We start from the raw sequence: 12,258 nt of genomic DNA, 5'->3' as shown, positions 1-12,258 counted from the left end.
ACAACTGTCTGTAACTTCAAAATCTGACACCCACAGATATATAATGCACATAAAATAAAAACAAATTATTTTTTAAAATTAAAAACAAAAAACAAAGCCACACTACACACAAACCTGTTACTAAATTTCCTGTGATTTACGTGATTTGTGACAACTCTGAGTACTGTAACACAGTTCGTAAAGTAGTTTCCTCTGTCACACACAGCCCTCCCCCCCCACAGGGCAGCATCACCCTATGAAGTAGAGGCTAGCCTGGTAATTGTGATCCTCCTGCCTCAGCCTCCCAAAGTCCTGGGACCACTCACAAAAGCCACATTTTCCCTCTTAGCTTATTTTCTTACAAGGAATGTGGGAATGCGGGGCTTTGCCATTAATATTCTGAATTCCAAGGTATGATTTCTATTTTGGGACGACATCTATGTATACAGTGAAACCTATCACAACATTAATTTGCATCTGGCAAGTTTTACTTGGCTCAACATGGAGGCAAAAACCTTTATAAAAATTATGTGCACTAACAGGACAGCCTTCAGTTCTGACTTATGTTGTTCATTTAATTCCAAAGAAAAGAACTCTGCAGCAGCAGGCTTCCAGAACGGAGCAGCTTTCCAGACGGACACAGCAGCAAGATCTATGCATTTACTAGGGAGGCGAGTTATACACGTCTAAGTAGGAAATAATCTGACTTACTTTAAGTGCCAAAAGAAAAAATGGCCAATTCTTTGATTTGTCAATGCTTTCTTGAGTAAAAATCTCACAAGCAGGTTATCCAAATATTGTTCATATTTTAAGACCTGAGGAATCAGAAGAAAAATACAAAAATTCAGATGAATCAGGCCCATTTCTGCCTTAAACAAAAGAATTCTATAAACAAAGTTGATATTTATTAGTAGTAATATATGGATTTTTAAAAAAGCATAAACTAATGCTGCTGCTTGACAGATGTATGACGTGAATAAAGCACCCTAGTTTTCCGGGCCTTACCTGTACGAGCTGAATGAGGTACTGAGAAAGTTTGTCATCTGTTAAGTATTTTTCCAAGCACCGAACAGCAAAACTCCGAACCATAGGATCTGGATAATTACAGTCCAGGAGCTCCATGGCCTGCTCTGGTTTGATTGGAGGCCAATCTTTTACTAAGCAATACATCTGTGTACGGAGAATTACAGTAAATCACATATAAAATCTAAAACAGTTTTTTGTTTTGTTTTGTTTTAAAAACACTGTTTTAAGATCTGATTTTAAACAGTTTATATGAATCATCAAAGTCTGCTTTACATTTTGAATGTAATTAGTTTTTATATGGAAATGATTATGACTGGTGTTTTCCTAATTGTGTCATCATGATCCTTTCAGTTGGTGCAGATCTTCTGAGAGGTGATGATTTCAGCAACACACAGGTTCTGCGCAAAGCCCCTAAAGTAATCTCACCTGGGCTACTTCATCTCTGGAATTCCACTTGACAGACAGAAGCAGTTTGGGTAGGATTTCAGGAATAGTCACACAGTAGTGTCTGTTGGCAAAGACAATAAAGAATATGCTGTTATGCCAGGTCCAACATCTGATTTCCCTATCATGCACCTCTAAGAACTTCTACGCTTATTATTACTATTAGCCTATCTGAAAAGCCAAACTTGTGTTGTGCATATATTTACATATCTATGCAGATACAGTTAAAATGGTAAACATGAAGGATTCAAATGAAGGGGAAATGTTAGTTGACAGTTAACGATTACTCTCCTCTTTAGGCACTCAAATTGTTCGCCTCTTTGAACTTCATGAGCTTACTGGACAAGATGTACGCATCACAGAGTCTCCACAGGTATGAAGGGCAACTCCTTCAGTTAGCTACAACAGTGTAGGGAGCTGCCAAGACGGCCAGTGGCAAAGGTACTTCCCAACAAGCATCAACATAGCATGGGTTCCAAGAAAGAACTATCTTTATCTATACTTTTGAAAAAGTCAACATTAATAAGGAAAATAACATTTCAATTATGTTTTATTTACTAGGAGTTTGGGGGTCACACAGCTGTAATGCCAGCACTGAGTCAGGAGGCTGACGCGAAGGTGTTTCCAGGAACAAAGGCAGCATGCTATGCACTGGGCTCAAGCCTATCATGGACTATATTGAGACGCTACCTCCAAAACAGCACCCAGATGGTGTGTGGCTCACACACCGGAATTCCCTGACAGGAATAAAGTCCCTCAGTTTTCTGCCTTGAGAGCCTCACCCCCCATACTTGCCTGTGGCTCCATAGGAAGTCTTTCTCCTGTTCAGTGATTTCAGACAGTGGGTCCCGGGTACAAAGTGCTCGGAGCTGTTCTTTGTCATTTTCTCTTAACTCATTGTCTCTGGCTAGTCTGTTACTCTGTGGAATAAAGTATAATTTTATATTGATTTCTCCACCACACATTTCCCTCAAGATTCATGAATGATACAGTTAGAAAAGCAACCGATTTTTAATAAACTTCACAACTATTATAAAACAATCTAATTTTCACAAAAAACTCATTTAAAGCAGTATCTGTGGAGCAGATGTGGTGATGTGGGCATTATCACCACAAGCAGTACCACACTAATGGCCCAGCCTAGACTGGGGCGAAGGGGAAGGAAGCCAGCCTCTCTCTCTCTCTGATGAGGCCCTTCCTAACGCCTACAAACTACAGCCTGATAATGCTTTTGGCAGATAAGAGTAAAAAGTAGTACACGACAAAATAAAAATGCAAACCCTGTCACGTTCCTTGCTAAATTATCCATCCTCACAACTGTTCAAGCTTTCAACATTAAGGTACTAAGTGGAAAGTAACAAACTTATTATATAACCCCATGACATAAATTTATTCTCAGCTGGGCAGTGGTAGCACATGCCTGTAATTCCAGCACTCCGGAGGCAGAGGCAGGCAGATCTCTGAGGTAGAGGCCAGCCTGGTCTACAAAGTGAGTCTAGGACAGCCAAAGCTCCGCAGAGAAACCTTGTCTCGAAAAACAAATCAACATAGACACACACAAAAAAGCCAAAAACCAAACAAAAAGCCAGGCTTGGTGGCACACACTGTAATGCCAGCACTCGGGGAGGTAGAGGCACGCAGATCTCTGAGTTCAAGGCCAGCCTCATCTACAAACCGAGTCCAAGCCAGGCTATCTGCCTTCAAGTCTTTGAATAACAAACACCTCAAATAATCCCAAAGTAACATCATGTAAAATACAAAACAAGACAACACAAGAGGGTCCGTAAGATGGCGCACTGGTTAGATAAAGATGCTTGCTGGCAAGCCCAACAACCTGGACTTGATCCCAGTCCTCTGTGCTAGCTGGTCTTATATACTGATGTACCTTGAACTTACATAACAGGAAGAGGAAGCACCATGTGGACATAACCATTTAATACACATGTGGTGTGTTGTGCGCTGTTTTATTCTTGCTGTTACGGTTAGAAAGTAGATCCCACTCAGAGAACACACATTCTAGTAGCCAAGTTAAAATAAGTTTGGAGCCAGGCAGTGGTGGTATGTGCCTTTAATTCCAGCACTTGGGAGGCAGTGGGAGGCAAGTCTCTGTGAGTTTGAGGACAACTTGGTCTAGAGAGCGGGTTCCAGGACAGCCAGAGCTGTTACACAGAAATCCTGTCTAGAAGCTCCCTGCACTGGCCCATCCACCCCCCCCCCCCCAAATTGGTCTAATGGAGAAACAGCATGAAAACCAGTGAGAGCAATGCCCAGTGGGTAAGAGGAAGCAGACAGTGGAGGAGGGGGCTTAGCATGTGAAACTGGCAGCTTAGACTGAGAAGTGTTTTTAGAGAGCTACCTAGGGGATGAAAGCCATGGCTTGATCTATGTTTCTTAATGATTTTTGCAGCTGTTCCAGAGAAGAAGGGAAATCAGTTAGGAGGTCATCACATTGGCCTGGACTAGAAACCTGTTGTCGTAAATCATTACTGATCATCATCAGCATCCCATGGACTCATTTGCTTTTGTATTTTTTTGTTATGTAAATCTTTATTGGTCTCACTTAGAAAAGGTACGTTTCAGTTGGATAAATGAGGGGTTTCTTATTTGCTTTTGTATTTTTAAATTATTATTATTAATTTATTCATATTACATCTCAGTTGTTAGCCCATTCCTTGTATCCTCCCATTCCTCCCTCCCGCTTCCCACTCTACTCCCCTCCACTATGTCTGTGACTGAGGGGGACCTCCTCCCCCTGTATACGCTCATAGGATATCGAGTCTCTTCTTGGTGACCTATTATCCTTTCTCTGAGTGCCACCAGGCCTCCCCATCCAAGGGACATGGTCAAATATGGGGCACCAGAGTTTGTGTGAAAGTCAGATCTCCTTCTCCACTTAACGGTGGAGAATGTCCTGTCCATCATCAGCTAGTTGGGTAGGGGTTCGAAGTTTACTGCCTATATTTTCCTTGGCTGGTGCCATAGTCTGAGGAGGACCCCAGGGCCCAGACCTGCCTGTAGTTTTCCAGGACCCTCTGGATCCTTCTATTTCCTCATTCTCCCAGGCTTCTCACACCTAAAGTCTCAATAGGATGTCCTCCCCTCTGACCCACTTTCCTGGTAGGTAAAGTTTTTCATGAGGACATACCCCTTGGACTAGTGTCTCGATATAAGTGAGTATTTAACTCTTTTTGCTTCTGGGTGAACTCACTCATTATGATAATTTCTAGCTCAATCCGTTTGTCCATAAATTTCGGAAATTCCTTGTTTTTAATAGCTGAGTAGTATTCCATAGTATAAATGTACCACAGTTTCTTTATCCATTCTTCTACTGAGGGACACTTAGGCTGTTTCCATGGTCTAGCCATTATGAATAAGGCAGCTATGAACATGGTTGAGCATATGTCCCTGTTGTGTGGTAGGGCATCTTCTGGGTATATTCCAAGGAGTGGAATAGCTGGGTCTTAAGGAAACCCTATTCCCATTTTTCTGAGAAAGTGCCAGATAGATTTCCAAAGTGGTTGTACTAGTTTGCATTCCCATCAGCAATGAAGGAGTGTTCCTCTCTCTCCACATCCTCGCCAGCATGTGGTGTCACTTGAGTTATTGATCTTAGCCATTCTGATGGGTGTTAAGATGGAATCTCAGTGTTGTTTTGATTTGCATTTCTCTGATGACTAGAAGTTGAGCATCTCTTTAAGTGTTTCTCAGCTATTTGATATTCCTCTGTTGAGAATTCTCTGTTTAGTTCTGAGCCCCATTTCTCTATTGGATTATTTGGTTCAGTGGTGTTTAATTTCTTGAGTTCTTTCTATATTTTGGATATTAGACCTTTGTCAGATGAAGGGTTGGTGAAGATCTTTTCCCAGTCTGTAGGCTGTCGCTTTGTTCTCTTGACAGTGTCACCTGCCTTACAGAAGCTTCTCAGCCTCATGAGGTCCCATTTATTAATTGTTGACGTTAAGGCCTGGGCTGTTGGTGTTCTGTTCAGGAAGTTGTCTCCTGTGCCTATGTGTTCCAGACTCTTCCCCACTTTTTCCTCTAACTGGATTAATGTCTCTGGTTTTAGGTTGAGGTTTTAAGTGTGTATGTTAATATGAAATAATTTATAGAAAACCAGAAAAAAAACTGTGCCTCATATTTTAAAATATCTTTGTCAAACTGTAAATAACACTCTCAAAGCACAATATTTGTCATGATAGTTCATACTTTTGCTGATGACATCAAGATGGCCACTTTTCTTGCTCAACAATTATAAGACATTTTCATTTTACATTTATATTTATGAATCATGTGATTAACAAGTGAATTTTGAATCACCATTTTTCTTTTCTTTCTTTCTTTCTTTTTTGGTTTTTCAAGACAAGGTTTCTCTGTGTAGCCTTGGCTGTCCTGGACTCGCATTGTAGACCAGGCTGGCCTCAAACTCACAGAGATCCACCTGCCTCTGCCTCCTGAGTGCTGGAATTAAAGGTATACATCACCATGCCCAGCTGAATCACGTCCTTCTTTCCCAGGCCTCTGTATGGTGTATCTATCTCCTGCATTTCTACATTTAGAAATGTACCAAGTAAATGCTGGTGTCCAGCACTGTGACGGTTGGTCTGGGCGGTCAACATGGACTGAACAGAGCCTCACTGTGACTGTGAGAAGCTCTAGAGGGGCAGGGAGCGGGGGCCGGTCCACTCTGAGGTGGACGTGTCAGCCAACAGATTGGGAGACCTGGACAGAATAAATAGGCCGACAGAAGCCTGTGTTCAGACCTCCCTTTCTCTTCCCTGCAGCCACCACCTGGAGCACCTGAAGTTGCTCTGCTCATGTACCCTCCCCACCATAAGGAACAAAGACCCCTAAACATGAGCCAAAAAATGTCTTCCCTTCTTTGATTTTCCATTTTAGATTAAAAAAAAAAAAACAAAAAAAACAAACTACTTTGTGTTTGTGTGTATGAATGCTTTGCCTACATGTGTATCTGTGGAGTGTGTACATGCCTGGTGCCTGCAGTGGTCAGATGAAAGCAATGGATCCCCTAGAACTAGACAGTTTTGAGTCATGATATGGGTATATATAGGAATATAACGTATGTCCTCTGCAAGACCAAGCGTTCTACTCTGCCAAGCCATCTCTTTAGCCTTGTTTTTCCCAGTGTATGCTATAGTAATAAAAGTGTTACACACACTTCATGAGAGAAATACCACATGTGTGGCAGAGTTTTTGACACAAAACACAGAGAAAGAATCGTTCCTGTTGAATTACTGTCTGTCACTGGAAATACTTTCACCTCATTTTATCTCTACTGAGGATATACTGTTTGACACTGCGCTTACAAGATACACCTCTGAAGCTGTGGTGACTTTCCCTGTCTCTCATGGTCTTTTTTGTTTTTTTTGTTTTGTTTTGTTTTGTTTTTTTGAGACAGGGTTTCTGTGTATCCCTGGCTGTCCTGGACTCACTTTGTCCCGGCTGGTCTCAAACTCCCAGAGATCCACCAGCCTCTGCCTCATGAGTGTTGGGATTAAAGGCATGCGCCACTACACCTGGCTTCTGGAGACTTTTTTTTTTTTTTAATTATTTATTATTATGTATACAGTGCTCTGCCTGTATGTACAGCTTCAGGCCAGAAGAGGGTGTCAGATCACATTATAGATGGCTGTGAGCCACCATGTAGTTGCTGGGAATTGAACTCAGGACCTCTGGAAGAGCAGTCAGTGCTCTTAACCTCTGAGCCATCTCTCTAGCCCCTGGAGACATCTTTGATTGTCAGTTTGGTGCTAGTGGTTCAGAGGCCACAGGTATGGCTCAGCATCCTGCCAGACACACCACAATCTACAAATAGGACACACTTGGCCTTCAGTGTGGGCTAAGGCTGAGAGATACAGTGCTACCCACATTCCTATGATATTCCCAAGGGGGAAAAGTGAGAAATTCTGTCTAATTAAGGTCTAAAAACACCACAAGGAAAAAAAAAAAACCATAAGGATGGTATTTGCAGACTAATTAAAACTTTATACTCTTCCCAGAGCTGTTACTACTGACTGTATGTCACTCCTATTCTCTCCAGGTATTATGCCCTCCTCAACATCTCTGTATTTGTTTAGTCTTCCTTGAGCATGACTGGAAGGGATGGAACAGAAAAATGCCTGATCAAGAAAGACTAAGGTTTCATAATTACTTTACACTTAGAAACATTTCCTACATATCTAAATGGCAAGCCAAAGAGTTCTATATATTTTATAAAAATAAATAAAACACACTGCAAGTCATGAAACCTTAGTCCTTATAAAGTGTTAGCACTATTCCAAAAAGAAGTGCTGTTTGCTTACTTTGTTTTACTTTTACATTGTGTACATAGGAAGACAATTAGTTTAAACTCGCAGGATGGCCTAGGAAAGGAGCTCTTATGCACTGCTGTTACTACACCTGGCCAGACATATTCCATAGTCTCAGCCCAGTATTAATCAGCACGTTTTTCTGCAGCCTACAGCAATCTACATGAAAAGCAGTCATTTGGAACGGAGAAGACACCCTGGAGCAGGAACAGCTCTTAGCACGCGCACGTCTATCATTAAGAAACAAGGAAGAGTAAGTGGCCCATGATCTGAGTTACTCCGGTGACAAGATCAGACAATGAGGTGAGCAGCTCCACTGTTTCTGGACTACTGTGGTGTGATGAGTTGCTGCTCCTGCTGCTGCCTCCAAGTTCAACTCACATTTACACACACTTTGCTCTCAACTCCCAGTTACCACCTCAGAGAGGCCATTCCTGGGTGGGGCACTACTACTCAGTAGTAGTGTAGTAGATACACTAGTGTACGCACCTCCGGTCTCTCATCACACTACTGTTCTTCCCGCCCCTGTGACCCATGCTGTATGATCTCGGACATCTCTTTAGACCACAACTTCATGACACCATCTATACCAGCATCTAACAGGGCTTCACATAAAGCAAGACGAGGTGGAAAAGGGGATACAGAAAATACTCTGACTGGAGTCGTGCTACAGAGCTCAACAGTGTCCACACCAGGACTAGCAAGCCATGCAGCGCCTGTCCACACAGAAGCAGCTCAGGGTGTGCCTCACCAGTCCTGTGTGAGAGTAACTGAATCCAGCTTCTCGGGACACAGACCAATTGGCATGTTCTTCAATCACGGACATGTCTGGAAACTTCACCACACTGCTGAACCAATCAAACTCCAACTCCAAGCATGGAGTTTCCTACAAGAGAACAAAGATTACTGTACATGTATTATGCTTAGCTGCATAAACAAACTAATTTGTGATAATAAAAAGCTTACTTTATTTGGGTTTGACCCAGTGACACCAATAGGGTTCAGCAGATCTTCTAACCCATGTGGTACAGGCCAGAGATTCAAAGCCATTTTGCCAGATACTAGGGTGTCTGTGTAATCAAACAAGTTTATGTTTCCCCAGGCCAACGGACAGTGCTCCTTAATGAAACAAAGAAAATATTCATGATTTTTTGAATAAGTCACATATTTCCAAATACATTTCTTCCCTGGGAAGAGAATTCCAGTTATATCTATAGTCTGAGGAACACAAAGTCTACCACAGCCACACTGGCTTTTCAAATTTAAAGGGCCCTCTGTCCCTTGCTCACTTGAAATCTCATGTATTTTCTCAGTTTTAAGAAAGACAAGCCAACAAAACAAAACAAACAAAAAACCCCAAAATACATTGGGAGAGCTTGAGAAATTAATTTCTGTTGAATTAAGTACACCCTGAGTTCGTGTCAGTGTAGCGACTGCAGGAGTGACCACACACCCAACTCCTGCACTGCTTCACATGTCCTCTTCCTTTGTTTTTCTTTTGGTTTTTCGAGACAGGGTTTCTCTATGTAACCTTGGATGTCCTGGACTCGCTTTGTAGACCAGGCTGACCTGGAAACCAGAGACCCACCTGCCTCTGCCTCTGCCTCATGAGTGCTGGGATTAAAGGCGTGCGTCATTATCACCTGGCAACTCCCAATGTATTTTTAAATGATAAACTCACTAATATATTCCGAGGCTTTATTCAACTCATATTTTACTTAAATAAAGAAAAAATAGCCAGCATGGTGGCAAGTGCACTTGAGAGGCTGAGAAAGACAATTCTGTGTTCAAGGGAACCTGGGGTTACATCCATGGCAGGAGTAGTCTATACATGGCAGTAAACCTGCCCATTTTGTAGGAAAGTCTGAGTCAGAGGCACCAGCAGTCATTTAACGTGAGACACTTTACCTCCTTAGCACCCTTGCGGCCTTTAACAGAGCAAATGGAAAGGCAGAGGCGAGCAGCTCGAGGAAGATCAGGAATGTATATATCATAGTTGAGCCATTCGTTCCACCTGCAGGAATGGACAAACAAAGCTTTATGCTGAGAGCGCACATGGCTCCACATGCATCAACGCTAAAGACAAGGCAAATGACTAAAACAAAAACACATTACAGAACTGTATTAAAATGGCCAAAAGGTGGTTGTGGTGGCTCACGTCTTTTTCCCAGCACTCAGGAGTCAAAGGCAGGCTGTGAGTCTGAAGCCAGCTTGGTCCAGATTAGCTAGAGCTACATAGTGAGCCTGTTTCAAAAGCTGGGGTGGGTGTGGGAGCGGTGCTTAAGTCAGTATTACTGGTCATACAGAGTATGACCTCATGGATGAAACTCTAAAAGTCAAAGGACAGTGGCAAGGAATGCACTAGGACTAAGTACATCATGTGTTACAACCAAGTTGAAAGCCCTAGAAAATGAATAGATGCATACTCGAAGAACAAAACACAGTAATGTGGTATCTACAGACTTCTAATTGAACTATTCAAAATATCGTCCAGGCAAACAACCCAAATCCAACACTGAAATAAACCTGAAGAAGCCAGGATCTTGTTCTCTTTAGGAGAGGAGAAGTTAAAAGACTAGGAATGAGCATGAGGGGCATTTTTTAATTTTTATTTTTATGATTACTGCCAGTGTGCTTGTGTTTGTGTGATGGGGGGAGAATGAATCAGTTCTTGCCATCTACTGTACGCCACCGTGCTGTGTCCCACAGGCTACTGTAGCCACCGTGCTGTGTCCCACAGGCTACTGTAGCCACCGTGCTGTGTCCCACAGGCTACTGTAGCCACCTTGCTGTGCCCCACAGGCTACTGTACGCCACCGTGCTGTGTCCCACAGGCTACTGTACACCACCGTGCTGTGTCCCACAGGCTACTGTACACCACCGTGCTGTGTCCCACAGGCTACTGTAGCCACCGTGCTGTGTCCCACAGGCTACTGTACGCCACTGTGCTGTGTCCCACAGGTTACTGGCCCACAATCTTCTGTCTCTACCTCCCTTGTCCTAACAGAAGTGCTGGGACTGTAGATGTGCCATTATATGCAGCTTAATTTTGTTTTGGGGCAGGGTCCTCACATATTCCAGGTTGGCCTGGAACTGGCTGTGTTCAATGGTAACTTTACACACTTGGTCCTCCCACCTTCCATTTCTGAGTGCTGGGATTACAGGCTTATGTCACACCTGAGTTTACCAGCGCTAGGGATCGAACCTTAGGGCTTCATGCATGTGAGGTAAATGAAGATATTCAGACCCCTGAATCCACCTTTTTAAGTGAGTTCCAAGAATCAAAATCAGTCAGGCTGGGAGCTGGAGAGATGGCTTAGTGTTTTAAAAGCCCTGGCTGCTCTTCCAAAGAACATAGGTTCAAATCCCAGCACACAGATGGCAGTTTATTAACTGTCTATAATTCCAGTTTCAGGGGATCTGACATCCTTACACAGATATACATATGTACAGAACACAAATGTGAATAAAATTTAAATTTAAAAAGTTTCTCCTAAATGCTCTTTAAGAACAAAACAAAACAAAATTAGTCAGGTCATCAGGCTTTCCCAGCCCAGGAGAGCTTTTTGTGTGCACGCTCTAGTTTTGTGATCAAATCCATGAGCTATGCTTTGTGTTCAGTGCATGCCCATCATGAGTCACGTGCACGTGGAAGCCAAAGGCCGACGGCGGCTGTCTTCTTCACTCCTGGCATCATTTTTGAGACGGTCTCTCACAGACCCTGGTGCTCCCTGTTTTGGCTTGCCTAGCTGGGCCAATGAGCTCCAAGATCTACTTGTCTCTCTGCCTCCCAGTGCTGGGATTACAGACATGCCCTGTCTCTCCAGGCTTTAACATAGGTACTATGATCTGAATTCAGTCACCACACTTAAAGAGCAAGTATCTCTCTAACCCGTGATCTGTACACTTTTATCCATTTATGTGTACGATTTCACTAAGTAAACATAATTAATTTTCATCTGTTAAAAAATCCAGCTGGGTGCTCTGGTGCATGCCTGTAATCTCAGCACTCGGGAGGCAGAGGCAGAGGGGCCGAAAGAAAGAGGAAGAGGGGCAGAGAGAGAGGCAGAGAGGCAGAGGCAGAAGGATCTCTGTGAGATCGAGGACAGCAGAGTCTACAAAGTGAGTCCAGAACAGCCAAGGCTACCCAGAGAAACCTTGTCTTGAAAAATAAAAATCTATACAAACAGGAAAGAGAAACTAGCTAATGATTATAGTCATATTTACGTTTATATATACTCAGTATCATTCAGAATAACTCCCTAATCTAAATAAGCCAGAGTAAAAGTAAAATGAAGGCGATACACAGGGTTGGGAGACGATCTCATCAGTATACTGCTTGTCCTGCAAGCACAGGGACTTGAGTTCAACTCCTAGAACTTATGTGACAGAAGCTGGTAGTTGTGCGCACTTACAATCTCAGCACCAGGGAGGAAAAGACAGGTGGATCCCTGGGCCTTGCTGCTCTGCCCACCTAACCTAC

The 12,258-nt window shown here is 42.9% G+C and overlaps 1 protein-coding gene across 2 annotated transcripts in view; it reads right to left on the bottom strand.

Annotated features, from left to right (window-relative positions):
- The window catches only part of Pik3ca (phosphatidylinositol-4,5-bisphosphate 3-kinase catalytic subunit alpha), a 36,697-nt gene that overhangs the window by 16,371 nt on the left and 8,068 nt on the right, over nt 1–12,258 (bottom strand). For both annotated transcript variants that reach the window (XR_007831913.1, XM_051157032.1), the window contains exons 6-12: nt 9,684–9,789; nt 8,742–8,894; nt 8,527–8,661; nt 2,245–2,369; nt 1,432–1,513; nt 985–1,149; nt 691–794 (exon numbers count right to left, since the gene is read on the bottom strand). Coding sequence is in view for 1 of the 2 variants with exons in the window: in XM_051157032.1 (XP_051012989.1) it covers nt 691–794; nt 985–1,149; nt 1,432–1,513; nt 2,245–2,369; nt 8,527–8,661; nt 8,742–8,894; nt 9,684–9,789 (870 nt within the window). In the remaining variant the exon portion in view is untranslated. The remainder of the gene's footprint in view (nt 1–690; nt 795–984; nt 1,150–1,431; nt 1,514–2,244; nt 2,370–8,526; nt 8,662–8,741; nt 8,895–9,683; nt 9,790–12,258) is intronic.

Source organism: Acomys russatus, chromosome 15 (genome assembly GCF_903995435.1).
Source record: "Acomys russatus chromosome 15, mAcoRus1.1, whole genome shotgun sequence".
Classification (NCBI taxonomy): domain Eukaryota; kingdom Metazoa; phylum Chordata; class Mammalia; order Rodentia; family Muridae; genus Acomys; species Acomys russatus.
The sequence above is the reverse complement of the archived record's forward strand: the minus strand, read 5'-3'. Positions and strand labels throughout refer to the sequence as shown.